Source organism: Chlamydotis macqueenii, chromosome 1, assembly GCF_036417535.1.
Source record: "Chlamydotis macqueenii isolate bChlMac1 chromosome 1, bChlMac1.mat, whole genome shotgun sequence".
NCBI lineage: Eukaryota > Metazoa > Chordata > Aves > Otidiformes > Otididae > Chlamydotis > Chlamydotis macqueenii.
The window spans coordinates 63,369,156-63,384,061 of NC_141556.1; the positions used below are offsets into that span (position 1 = coordinate 63,369,156).

The 14,906-nt window shown below is 37.0% G+C and overlaps 1 protein-coding gene across 1 annotated transcript in view; it reads right to left on the bottom strand.

Annotated features, from left to right (window-relative positions):
• TRIM24 (tripartite motif containing 24) overlaps window positions 1–14,906 on the bottom strand; it is a 65,528-nt gene that overhangs the window by 24,404 nt on the left and 26,218 nt on the right. Inside the window, exons 2-6 of the mRNA XM_086754664.1 lie at window positions 13,249–13,367; window positions 5,508–5,655; window positions 3,037–3,169; window positions 1,637–1,753; window positions 360–474 (exon numbers count right to left, since the gene is read on the bottom strand). Coding sequence (XP_086610790.1) covers window positions 360–474; window positions 1,637–1,753; window positions 3,037–3,169; window positions 5,508–5,655; window positions 13,249–13,367 — 632 coding nt within the window. The remainder of the gene's footprint in view (window positions 1–359; window positions 475–1,636; window positions 1,754–3,036; window positions 3,170–5,507; window positions 5,656–13,248; window positions 13,368–14,906) is intronic.

Below are 14,906 nucleotides of genomic sequence, written 5' to 3' on the forward strand. Positions count from 1 at the left end.
AGATGTTGCTATTGGATTGCTGAAGTTATGCAAAATTCTGATGCATGACGCATAGAATCATGACTTGCAAAAGCATGGAGAAAGAATCCAGGTTCAGAGACAGTCCTGATTCACAAAGCAGGAAACACAGATAATAAGTACAAACAAAACAACAACAACTCCCCAAAAACTGAACCCTTCTCCCCTCCCCCACCAAAACCCTACTTGCTTAAATGGCTTCTGTGGGACATCTCTCCACTTTGGAATTGAGACAGGACATGCACAAGTGGCTAATGCTAGAAATTGATTTTATTTTAAGGTGAACATACACAAAAAATATTGACTGACATTTTTGTTTCTTATGATATAAATGAAATTACCTCCAATTGATGCAGCAGGGCTTTTCCCTTTTTGTTTATTTCTACCATCAGTGTAAATATGGCAACTTTAATATCCTGTTCCACCTGCTTTTGATTCTGATTCACTTCAAGAATTCTGTAAGTAGACAGTACAGAAAATCATGTTCTTTAGCTCACAAACTCACCCTCCAAACGATACAAAAAAAATCCCCTCTGTTGCTGAGACTACAGTATTACTTGAGCATATGCACCAATTGATACATATACCATCAGATACTTATAGTCAGGAAAATTACCAGGAGAAATAGAAAAAGCAAGTACCAGTGACCTATGATAATATTAATTAACTGGTGACAAATTCTAATGCCATTAGTATGTAAAATACTGACATCTGCCACTGATAAAAATTAAATGCTCACTGTAATTGAAAATCTTGATTTTTAGTTGTCTGGCACATTTCTGGAAGGGTCTATGGCAATCAAAATTGTTTAAGTCTAATTTCCATCTAAGGTAGAATGGCACTCAAGAAATAAAAATAAATAGATTTTCTGATTTAGCTATTTCAACAACAGTGCTCAAAGTCGTAACAGCAAAGCACGATCTTACATTGTGAAAACCACTACTGTTAAGAGGCACTGGAGAATAACCACTTAGATGCAGCAAAAGAAGAGAAAGGTGTGTCCTGTTTTTTTCCATCTCCACCATCCTCAAAGACAGGCAATGAGAGAGGAAGAGTTCAAGTTGCACTCAGCATCCCGTACTGTATTCAGTCTTCCTGGGAACTGTCTTTGACCTCTGCTGAAGGAGCAGTTACAAAGGTCTACTGCAGTACGCATTTTACTGATTTATTTTTCTCCCAGGTTTGTAGTACGGAGTGAATAAAGCCCCAAGTATAAAAGTATTACATAACTCTTCAAATATGTGTCACAAGCATTATGAAAACATGAGTCATAACCTTTCACTTTCTAAGAGAGACCTACACTAAGAAAATAAGTGTGTTGATTGTAGGGAAGAAAACAAGACTGCCTTCTACAGTCTTTGTTGCATAAGTTGTTTTGTTGCACCCAAGCTATTGCTGCCCATTAAGTCCAAAGGCTGAGCAGAAGAGTTACCTAACACAACCAAGTACATTAAACAGGGAACAGTCACCAAGACAAACTGAAGATTTTAGAATTTCTCTTTCTGGAAGGATAAAAAAGAGAGAGGTACAAAATGCACTGATCTAAAGATTTCAAGAAATTACAATGTATATAAAGCTGCCCTCTGTGTCAGTTTTAACCTCAAAATCTGATACACACCTGTTTTGTATCTGCTTCCCTGTATATTTTATGTACTTGGTCTTCTCCATCAATTTGGTGATCAGTGTCTCAATGATCACTTTCTGGTTCAGAAAAGCTTCTTCTATAAACTGGTACCTGTAGTAAACAACAGTGAGTATTCAAACATGCAAACAATGGGATATACTGGTCAGAAAGCAGAGTGCCTTACAAAAGACTTCTTTAATTGAAGAAATATGCTGCTCATGTTCAAAATTTAATTGTCTTCTTGGAAGCACACATCAGCAAATGTTGATATATATTATTTACATTATATTTGAATTCATAGCATATTTCCTGTAATTTTTATTGTGTTGTGAGAATTTCTGATTCTCATAAATATGAAGAGATATTGTGTGACCACAGCCCAATTTTAGGAAAAGAAAAACTAACGTTGTGCTGTAGTCATCATTTTGTAAGTGAAAGTGCATGTAGGCTATTACTTCATGCAAGATAAGGACGTAGAAACCGAAGAAAGAGGAGAGATCGCTGAGTCAGTAGAAGTTAGCAACATTTTAAATCAAGGAACTGAAATCATCAACAATTTGAGGAAAAAAAAAGAGGTGGCATATTCTGAAAGAGACATAAATCCTAAGAAAAGGAGAATTGAAGAGGAAGACTGCAACTCTGCAAAAGCAACCAGTTCCAAAGAGCAACAGTGGCAAACACTTCTCCACTTATTGATGTTCACCTGGTCAGGCAAGCAAGTTCTTTGGGTGGTTGCATCAGGTATAGTGAGCATATTAATATCTAATCTAAGAGTACATCTGTTCCAGACCACTACTGTATGTGTCAGCCAGCAAGACTATCGTCTTGTACTCAGAAGTTGTACATAATCCTGCTTTTCAGCTTCTTTGGCCAGCAAGAGATGACCAAAGAACAGCAACCCAAAGATTTAAGTGTTATAAATCATGTTGTCAAAGTACAGTGTAATCAAACTTTAGGTTTACTCTTCCTTTTAAAGGGCTCTTCACAGAAAAAATGCCCATTTGCTCCATTCTGAATTTGTTTGGTAATGTTCTGTTATATAATCATCTCGTTGAAGGACAAATGGAGAAATTACACGTAAGTGAACAGTTGTATAACACAGCCCCTGTGCTTTCTAAGGAGTCTCTGAAGAGCTGCATAGCAACAAATTTGATCCAAATAACGTGACAGTAAAAAAAGGTCTTGTGCTTAAGTCACCAGATTAAAAATGGGAAGAATTAGATTTTAGTCTCTTTCGGATACAATCTCTGTTTATTTGCGGGGTTCATTTCTGAGCAGAAAATTTTATTTTGCACTTTTTTCACCTGACTGTATTCCACACAGCTAGAGCTACCATCAACTTCAAGCTACCTTCTGCAAGCGAGCAGCATAAAACAAAGACTTTCTGCCAGTACCTGTGCTCTTTGTGTTCTAGTAGTTGACAGTCTCGGCAGGTCAACTTGTCACAGGTTTCACAATACAACTTCAACTGCTCCTTTTTGTGGTAAGGGCAAAACACAGGTCGCTGACTGGTCACACCAACTGCCTCTGTTGAATAAAGGAAGATGTCAGTCCAGCCTCTTGAAATTATTTAAGATTTTTATTCTCCTGTTTTTCCTTACCATATTCCTCACCTAGAGGCCAGAAGTGTGTATCAGGCCACCTAATCAAGACTATGAAAGCTGTAAGCTCAAACTGCAATGTCTCACTCTTGATCAAGCATGGAGCTAACACCCACTGTCACAGAGAATGTCTAGAACCTATTTTACCACAACTTATTATGGCTTCACAAAACTATTTACAAAAGGAGTAGCCAGTGCTCTTGCAGTTGCAAAAGACATTGCTCAAACAGCCAAGTTCCTTTCTTAAATAGAAATTAGGAGATTGCTGATTTAATTTGTTGCTCTGTCTTCTTTCTCAGTCAAGTGGGTGAAAGGGGGGTTGAGGATATCAAGACACAGGCACTCAAAACTGTAAGAGGTCCAATGTAAAGTAACTAGAAGTTACTAACATGCCTTCAGAACCTCATTCTAAATGGGTGAGAGGTCTCAGCTCAGTGTCTAGTGACCAAACATCAAAGAGCATAGGAAACACCACCATGTGATAGAAATGAAATTTGTTCTTTAAACAATGTAACCAACAAAGCCTCATTTCTTATGAGTTAGGTTGGACACTGAGTTCATGGTATTACATGGTCTGTAATGAAAATTGGCTTTACACTGCAGCCCATCCTTCCCTGCAGATCAGTAAAGTCTTTTTTTTTCATACCTATTCTTTTACTTATTTTCATGTAATGTGGAAAAAGTTATTTTCAGATCCGTATCCTTCAGTCAAAATTATTTGAAACTGATCAGCAGATTTGGAGGAGGCCTGAGCGCACAGAAAGCTTTCTTACCACTAAGTCATCTTTAGCATAACAGTCATATACTACTTCAGTCCTCTCCTGAATGTACGCTCACTTTTGATTAACCCTACCTGACAATGAGATACAGAACATAGTGTATATCTCCAAAGTACCATGCTGGAAGCTACCTTTTGAGCAATAAACATTACTAAAGTTATAGCCCTCATCATATATAAAATTCACAGGACTAGATATGGTGGAATGAAAATAAATAAATATTATCATACATATATTTACAATAATATATAATAATTTATAAAAATAATTTCTAATTTACAAGATAAATCGCACAAGTCCAACGAACTTCCTAGAACCAGTAAAATGTCAGCATCTTGTTATGTTTATAATTGTCCTATAATGTCACTCAAAGATAAGACACAATGGATACAAACTGAAACAAAAGAGGTTCTCAATGAATTGAGAACAACCTTTTCTACCATGAGAATAGTCAAGATTTCTTAGAAAGCCTGCACTGTACACCACATCCATCCTTGTTGGTTCTCAAGGCCCAAATGGACAAAGCTCCAAGCAATCTGATCTGATCTCATGGCTCACTGCTTTAAGCAGGAGGTTGGACTCGGTCATCTCCTGAGATCCCTTCCAACCTGAATTACCATAGATCATCTTATATGAGATCCTATGAGATCTACTGAGGTGCTTGTCAAGTAATGACACACTTCCCTTTACCTTCTAAGGCAAAGCATTTCAAACCTAAAATACACTTGGCTAAAACATGAATTCTGGTACACTTTCTTGCTAACAGACCATGTCATTATCAGTGTTGAAGAAATAGCACCTATTAGTGCTCCTTTTGCTGCAGTATACGCCAATAAAGTTCATGTGAAATATCTGGTAGACCTCTAGAAAAACTGGAGCAGCCAAATGCATGAAGATTTATTTTCTGCAGCTGATCTCTAAAGTTTAAACCATAATTTGCAATCATTCCAGGTGAAAGAGAAAATCTGTATGTATTTAATCATTTAAAACACTGTGCATAAAAACCATATGAAATACCAGTCTGTAGGGTTTATCACCACTATGCAGGATATCTGACAGAAAAACCTGACAGAAAAATGGCTATCATACCCCCAGCCATGACAAAGTCTCCCTTTTCAGTAGCTACAAAAAGTTTTCTCTTTTGTTAGCTGGATCACTTAAGAGATTCGCTTAGATGGAGGGCAGCCAAAGAAACACCAGAATTGATTCAAATGGTTGCAGCCTTCAGCAATAAAATTGAAATCAGAGACTGGGAGGCAGGAAATGATTAAAACATATCCATTACCAACCAGAATAATAACATGGTTCCACTAATTCATATGTACCAAAGGGTTATATTATAATGAATCTGTCCTTTAAAATTCACTAGGATTAAGGAACACAATTTTTGAAATTTATCACTTTAAAAAGAGAAGTGTGGCGGGATAATACAGTTTTCCAGTGCAGACACACATTCTTTGGGAAAATATACATCAAGTGCGTTACCTGGAGATACTTCCTCTTTCTGTCTTACTGTATGATCCTTTGTGAATTTAACCCTCTGGTGAGCTCTGATGCAGGTCTTGCACAACCATTCTACGCATTCCACACAAAAACCATTAGCTTCTGCATTGTCTTCACAGCTTGTGCAAACCTGACAAAAGGAAGAAAAGGTAGCTGTTAAAATAAATATGGAATATACATACAAGCTATTATTCATATATTATCAGTGCACTTTTACAGTTTTCCGAAAACTGTGACATGAGAACAGAAAACTGCCCGAGGTACAGGAACACTATAAATAACTGCATAAAAGTATTTCAGTGTGACTTTTCAAAGAAAGTGGTCATTTTGTCAGTATTACTCTAAAACCGATACCTGGCATGATAAAAGTCAAACCATTACTTTCTGCCTGACACCGCGCACTTAGAAGCCATATCATGTTTACTACACACAATATGCTCTTCTGGAATATTTACTAAAGACAGAACATGATCAGTACTGCTCTGATATTAGAAGCCTCCCTTAGATCACACAGAAGTTTTACTTCTAGTTTCTGTTCACCCGCTTAGGGTTCCAGGAAGTACACACAGTATTAAACAGCAAGGTTCTTCTCAAGAACCTCTGCATAACCACTTCACGATAGCATTCCAATTAAGCTTATCAGTAAACCTACTCTAGAACAGATTTGCAACGAACGCATAATAACTTTCAAACTGTGGCCTGTTAACTCCTGGGGCTCTTTGGACTATACCCAAGAGAAAGAGAAAAAAAAATCTAATTAAGGAAAACAAACCTGATGGCAGACCAAAACCTCTCTGCAGAGTTAATACATACACAAGAAAAAATTCCTACAGACCCACAATTTGAACAACAAATTGGTAACTACAAAAGATGGACACAACTATTTCACATGTTCATAACATTATTTCATTTTTTACTCCTCCTTTACAATACCTCTGTAGTAATACCTTCAGGGGATTTTTCATGGTAAAAATAATGAACGTGCTTATGCAGATACTTGTTTAGCTAACTACCATCCATTTCTACTAACGTTTAGCACTGCTGCAAACAAAAGCCTCAAGTAGTCTGAAGACTGCTATATCCTACAGATCCCACTGACAGAAGAGAAAATTTTAGTTTTAGTTGTTTTCAGTTTGATTTTTAAAAAAAATCCAACTTCTGCACCCTCACAAGATAAATATAGATTAAGTTAAAGAGGAAGCAAATATTTATATCCTGTGCAGATAGATAATACATATGTAGAAGTATGTCCCAGTATCACCTTCAAGAAAGAGGAAAATTCGCACAAAACTTGCCTTACGCCACAAAGCAAGTTACTGACAGAACTAGAACTGAACATAAGAGTTCCAGATTCCCAACGCTGTGCTTATTTGTCTGGATCATGTTGCCTCTCAAAGCAAGTATCTTCTGAGAAATGAAGTTACAACACAAAGGTTGTTGACCCCTCTTGTTGCCACTTGGAGTTGAAGCAATTCTTTTTCATTAAAGGTGACCTGCAAAGGAGAAAAAATTGGGCTTGTGCCCCTTTTTCTGTTTCTTTACTAAAAAGAGGCCAGAAAGTTTTGTTTTAAAAAATCTTTTTGAATGTTTTCAATCTTCTGCTTGTTTTTTCTTTTTATTCCCCTTCTTCTCTTAACAATTAAAATTCCAGTCCTATCCAGACTAGGGAGAAATAGCAAAGTCAGCATGTAATAAGAAAGTCAAGAAAATGGAAGTAAAGCAATTAAAGGAAGTGAACTGTAATCAGGAAACTGAAAGTTTACTTGCTCTTAACCCTTAATTTTGATGACATTTTGAAAAAAATAAAAGTATTCTCAAGGACTCAGCACAGCTTCTTGGAAAAAAAAAATCTAGAATAAGCATGTATCACTGAGGCATTACTTCAACATTACATTTTCTTTGGCAGGAACTCCCACAAAAGAAACTCCCTCCCTTCTCCTTTGCCAGTTGTCTCCTCCTCAGGTGTGTGTGTCAATGCAAGTAAAACCAGATTGATTACACCATTGCAGCCCAAGGATCAGTTACATCAGCACTGTTGACTGGGTAGTGAACTACTGCAGGACAAGAAGTTTTAAAATCAGTCTTGTTGCCAGAGAGGTATGATCCTGCTGTGCTCCCAGATACCCAGAGATGGTTTTGCAAATTAGAGTAGAGAATAAGAGATATTTGTTTTTCTAGCGTAAAAAAAACCCAACAGTGAAAATAAAACAAGCAATGGAAAAAACAACAACAAAAAAAGTGTTTCAGGCATTCTTTAAGTCTAAGAAGCAAAACAAAGACAAAAAAAAAAAAAGAAAAAGGCAGGAACCTAATTAAAAAAAAAAAATCCAAACAACTTAACAACAAAAACCCCACAACAGCCTTTTCAGGTCACCTTTAGCAAACTTAGGCAGATAAACTTGCTACATGCCAGGGCATTTAAGTAAGTTCAAAGGATTTCAAAAGTTATTAAATTCCTCCTAGATTCCAAGATCTTTGTCTGTTTTCTTTTTCTCACTATGCTTTAGGTTTTCTCAACTAGTTTGACCTGCTATAGGTGGAATGAGATGAAGATTGTGATTCAATGACCAATGATCAGGTGCTGCCAACTGAACTGGAACTCCTTGTTTGTAGGAGTATAAATATAAATAATAATATAATAATATAAATTCCAACTGTATACTTTTCAAAGCCATCAAGCGGAAGAGAGAGATTCATAGACGTCATAACTCATGCTGTCAAGATAGTTATACCTTCTGGGTAGAAACTAGATTTGCTTCTACCCACTTCTTACTTGAAATATGCATTTTCAGATATATCTTCAATTTTGCCAGAACTCTAGTTATTAGAATAAGTCATACAGTTAAAGTACATGGAAGTAAAAATATTTGCTATACTCTTACAAAACACTTATTGCTGTGACTCATACAAACAGTGCTTCAGCAATTTCAAAGAAAAGTCTCGCTGGTTAACCTGTAAGTCTTTATTCTGGTTAGATAGATACTTATTTTTAATTGAGTTTTCCTTGTAATTATATTTAATTCAGTTACTAGTTTTAGTATTTATAACCCTGGGAAGTGTTCATTCAGCCTTCATTCACATTTAATGAAAGCTGAAATTACTCAGCATGTTGCAGGTAAGTCACTATTCTTTCTGTTGTAAAAGCTTGTTTATTTACTTAAAACCAGATTTACATGCAAGAGCTGTCTTCTCAGATACTGTAGTAACTAACCACTCTTCCAATTAAATAAGCAAACAAAGGCTTCTGAGGAAGACAGTAAAATAGTCCAAAGGAATATTCATTGAACTAATGTTCCACACTTCACCAGTGTAAACCAGATGCAATGGTCTACCCTATTGCAGTCAAAAAACACTGATGCTAATAGTTACGTAACTATTTATTGGCACACACAAAATCACCAAAGACAGCACCTGTCTTTTGGGACATTCTCGCCCATATGTAATTCTAAATACGAACCACATGCTGACATCTCAAACACATGAACCCTCAGCACAGCCTTCTTTCCCCAGCATCCCATCAACTGCGACCTCTCCCTGAGGCAAAACAAAACCATATTGTGACTCTCCTTGACTCTGTTACCCACTCCCCTAAACCAGTGGCTTTCAAGGACGCTTTGGCCATGGCTACAGCTTTGATAAGCTATTCAGCATACTAGGTCTTCTTTGAAGGAATACACAGGGGCCATTCCAGCACCATACAAAACTAGAGAAACCTTTTGTTCTAAATTGTCCTCACTAATTGCTCTATTATGCCAGTGAGACTTGCTGTCTGAATAACCAGATCTTGTATCAGATCTAAACTTGTAACTTGTTTTGTTACTACATTGCCAGTATTTCACATAAAGTCCACCTGTTCTTCATTGCTACTATGACATTTAAAACTCTCAGGTGAGTAACTGCTAAAGATATAGTAAGTATTCCCACTATCAAAAAATATTTTTATACATGTTGCCTTTCGCACATAGAAGCTATGAGAACTAGTATCTAGACTAAAATGCACTACAGGTTCAATATACTGCAGCAACACCGATGTTATCACTATGATCTCTTCTGCATCAGTCTCACACTTCTCATTTTTACTGTCATGGCTTTGCACACACGTCAAACAATTTTCTTCTGTTAAGTTCCTAAATTTCCCTCACTTGTCTACTCTTCAGTCTTACTCAAAGTTAGCATTGGCTTCAGTAACATTTCTTGGGTTTAGAGCTCCTTTCTGCTCACTCTTGTGAATCAAGTGTAATTAATTTTTATTTTCAAACTTCAGCATCCAATAATTTTGCCAAGTCTTTCAATAAATCATAATGCAAAAAAAGAAAATTTAAAAGATCTGCTCTTTCAGAGTATTTATTTATGTCCTAGTTGCCCACAACCTATAATGATTACTTTCAGAAAGATTTCCACATTTCCCATTACTTTATTTTCTTCTGGAAAGATTCCTATGCTAATAGCCAGCATAAAATCCTTAATCTTCTCTTTAACGCTAGCCAGGAAAGCCCTTGTGGAACATACAGAAGTGAGTTTTACAGTTTCTCTATGCTTACTTCTTTTGCTTCTGAAGTTTTCAGTAGTAATTGCTAGAAAGCACAGCTATGTAAGTAGGGTACTGAACTGCCAAAATCAGGCTCAGATAAGGTAAGCATAATTTTAGACAGATGAATTGCACTTTGATCAGTTCCAGTTATTTTTCTCATCCCACAACCCCAGGCTCCGTGACGTGTCATTCACTCCTACAGTCTTAATTAAATATGCTAAAAACTATTTTAGCATTATTACCATTTTAAACCCAAAACAGCCAAACTTTAAATTCGAAAGCCTCTCTTGAATTGAAAAAAACCAGTTCTTCCTGACAACACATGTATACATGTCATAGATATGGACCAGCAGTTGTAAGCCACACCATTACTTTCACAGAACCCATGGCTTGCCTCTAATTCTAATTTCTTAAACATCCTGCTAATGCTGCCAGACTATCAAAGTCAAACTAACCATCTCAGTTAAAAAAAAAAAAAAACAACTACAAAATAGCCAAGGTTTTTGACATAATTTGGATAATCTCTGATCCAATATCTCCTGCAAGTCTTGGTCTCTTTTCCACTTTAATTCCTCTCATCTCTTACCCATCTTGCTACTGCCAATTTTTGGGTTTTTTTAATCTCTGTTCCTTCAAGGGCAAAACAAGACAGAATGATTAAAAGGATGTATCATCCTTAAATTTTATAATATTCCCCCTTAAACAGGACACTGATCTATTTAGGTATTATTGAGTTAACCTTATGTTCCACAACAGACAGTTCTACATTGCCCAAAAAAGCTTTATTAACATACCAAAATAAATCTACTCAAACAAAACAGAATGGCACATTATTAACTTCCAAGAGGTAAGGTACATGCTCACTTAGCAGGCATCTACCAAAACATCTAGCTCCGTTTTAAGAAAAACAGTTAGCAGAAAAGCATATAAACCTACCACTGCTGGTTCAGCAAAATCTGCTGGTTTGCCTTCAACCGCTGCAGAAAGTATGCTGAGTTCAGCCAGGGAACTTAGCTGAGGAACTGGCATGCTTTCTGAACTGCTAGCCTGCTGGTTTTTGTTGGGGAGAAAGAGAAACAAATATGGAATGGAAAATTAAGATAAAAGTCTGAGAAGGGAACTTAAGGAAACACAAATGCTTTGAAGAACTTCCCTGACATCTGCTCACACCACTCAACAACAGATTATTCCAAACCAGCTGCTGAAATACACGGAATTTCTCTGTGTATCTCTCCAGCAGATCAAGAATGGAAGGTAAACAAAAAAGACCTCTCCCTCAATTCCAAGGAAGTGCCTGACAGGATCCTAACATCACCAAGCTTGCTGGATACAACTTTTGATATCCTGTGACCCATCAAAGTACAAGCAATTTTACATGATTATGACCAACCTCAAGAACATAAAGAACTCTTCTTGAAGTTTCAGTTCCTTACCCAAGTTTCAAAAGCCTCAATTCTCCAATTAACTTTCAAAGAAAGCTAAAAAAAATTTTGGTAGGAAAGGGATGAGAGGGGAAAAAAAACCAAACCAAACTCCAAACTTTGTCATTAAACCTAGAAAAAATAATTCACTTCTATCACCGCTTCCCAAAGAAGTATCTCAGAGAACTTGTTATATAGCTAAGCAGAGGTTACGGTACGGTACAGCCCAGCCCCGCCCCGCCCCCCCCCCCCAAAAATTCAGGACTGCTTCTGCATTACAAACTTATTTGTTTTCTTGCTTCTCTTGCTAATTAAAGTCACTAAAAAAATTATTGTGATCAAATTTTCAATGCAACAGGGACTATTCATTTTCTCAGTCTTACTGGTAGAGTATTGGGAAACTTTATGTAAATCTCACAACCATCTCCAAAACTCAGATGTTTCCCTGCAACACCTGCAGTGTTGGTTCGGGGGAACAAAAAAACCCCAAAAAAACCCCACACAAACACAGAGAGTCCAGAGACTCACAAAAGAATTTCCGTTTCTGGTAAGGTCTATTATTACTCGGAAATCCAGTTGCAAAATTCCTTTTAAATTGAAGAGAGTTTAACAGTTCTTGAGACAGAAGTTAATTCCTCTTCCACAGAGATTATGACAACATTTGTGCCTTAAGTAGTCAGTGAGCTGGTATCACTGGGTACTTTCACCTATTCTTGACAGACATACCCATTCGTATATGTAAGCAAAAATTTCAGCTAAGCTTTGAAACAGACTACACAATAAAATACTTCTGAGAAGCTGTCCCCAAAGCAAATGCATCAAGAGCCAACGATACAGGTCCCTAAACCAGAAAAGCAATGAAGAAGCATTTTCAAAATAAAGGCGATCACCATCCAAATGTCAGGGGATGAGTTTGAAGTGAAAGCCACATTGACATAGTAACCTTTTTGTACTGTTGTTATGAAGAATGAATCAACATATAAAGAAACTGAATTATTTACAGGAAGTTCCTGGAGTTCAATAAAAAGTTTACGAGTAAAGAGATACCCCAGATACTCTCTTACTAGCTAAAATTGAAGACATGCAATATTTTGATACTGGAGATTGCTAAACTGGTCCTACACAGATGTGATAATTCATTTGGTACTGCTTCCACACTAGTATTTTGCTCCTGAAAAACTACTACGAGTTAAAAAATCCCAGTATTACTATTCTTCCAGATAAGGAAGTTTTTTGTTTTATATGATGGCTATTATTTGATTGGAAAAGAAAGAAGAGGCATCCTACTTAAGAAAAACAAACACGAAATTGCTACAACATACCCTCTTCCCCAATTAGAATTTTGAGCCTCTTGCTTGGTAACTGCACTCCAGCTATTTAGTGTCATGTTTTGTCGGTGCTGAGATAAGAAAAATAAAGTTGGTTTAACTAGAGAATTTAGACCTCTTGATGTGGTGTTGTTAAGGTCTCTGATTCAAAGAGTGCTTCCAGTGCCCTGTCCAAAGTCTAGAAATTCCCATTCTAACACCTGTTCCTCATTTTTATCTTTTGCTATCACGATGCAATTTTATACCAACAATTTAAAATAGTTTAGAATATGACAACCCTCTTCACACGCATTTTAATCAACTTTAACTGATTTTCTAGAGTAGCTACGCTATGTGATGACTAAGTACTTCAGGGTTTTTTTTCTGCATATGTAAAGCAACAAGCCAAGGATATGCACACACATCCAAAAGATGTTAACTTGATTACACGTTAATGTACTTACCTGATTTGATTTTTCTACTGTGCTACTGGGAACCTCTGTGGTATCCTTCACAAAAAAGTTATCTATGACGTGTCTCTCTGCACAATCCTGACCACAAATTGGACACCGAATAACACCAACTGAGGAGGGAAAAAAAAAAATAAAAGAAATTTTATTATGCTTGCACAACTTAAGATTTATCAAACAACTTTAAAGACAGCTTGTAAGGATAAATGCTTTGAAAGGATGTGTTAATACTTTCCTGATAATAACATGTTAACAGGAAGCTAAGTCTCATTTATCACTGAAGTAACCTTTTACCTACTATTCCCTGATGATGTATTCTTTCAACCAAGGTCACGCATAGAATCACAGAATCATAGAATGGTTAGGGTTGGAAGGGACCTTCAAAGGTCATATTTTTCTTTCAATCCTATAAAGAATTTGCCTTAATCTCACAGAAAATAATTTCTGTTTCTCTAAAGGGAATGACAATTTGACAATTTGTTGTTGTAGAATGGATTAAAGTAAACATTTATTAATTTGGAGTATTAATTGGTGACATGGAGCAGTATTACATACAGACACACATATGCGCCAGCACACTGGGGAACAATTCTAAGACAATAACATACTTAAGACTTCTGGTTGAAGAAACAGCTGAGAACCAATAGCTCAAGGGATTAAACAATTAATAGTTTTCTCAAGAGAATAAAAAGGACAAAGTCAAGTTCAAAACATGGAGTCCAACAGTGAGTAAACTAGACTGAAACAAAAAAGATCTATATAAACATTTTAAAGTAGACAACTTTCCTAGGCGAAGAAAACGGAATGTCTTATTAGTACTGAGGTTTGTTTATCATTCAGAAAAAATGTCTAAAATCCTAAGTATTAACATCTTGCTTTAAGAAAATTATCATAATCATTACTAGCAAAAGAAGAAAATAATTGAAACTAAGTTAGGTTGAAATCATCACCTAGGACGTTGAAATCATCATGCAAAGCCTGCAGTAGGATAGTCACGTGAGTCCCCATTGAGATAGACCCTAGACCTACAGCTGGCATTTGAGAGGAGGCATGATTTTAGGGCCTTAAATAAGATCGGGGCATCATTTAACCCAATAAATTTAATACCAGGATATAATTCAGCATTGCACATTTCACTAATCCAATACAGGCTTAATTCTGTTGTTGTTTCACTTTTACAATTGTCGTAGTTCAGCCCTGATCAGGACCAGACTACGCAGTCTGTCTCTCGCTCCCCCCACCCTCCGAGAGAATAGGAGGAGATGATATAAGAAAAAACAGCTCAAGGTTTGAGATAAGGACGGGGAGAAATCCTTAAAGTTACCGTCACGGGCAAAACAGACTCGACTTGGGGAAAACTATTCATTTATTTTCTAAAATTAGCAGGAGAATGAGACAGGGAACAAGATAACCTCCCCCCACCCCTCCCTCTTCCCGGGCTTAACATTATCTCTACTACCTTCCCCTCCCGAGCGGCACGGGGGGGGAGAAAGGGAATGGGGGTCGCGGTCAGTTCATCACGCGTTGTTTTACGCCACTGTATCATCGTCAGGGGAAGAACTCCTCGCATTCCTCCTCTGCTCCAGCGTGGGGTCCCTCCCACGGGCCACAGTCCTCCGTGAAACTGCTCCGGCATGGGTCATCTCTTCCAC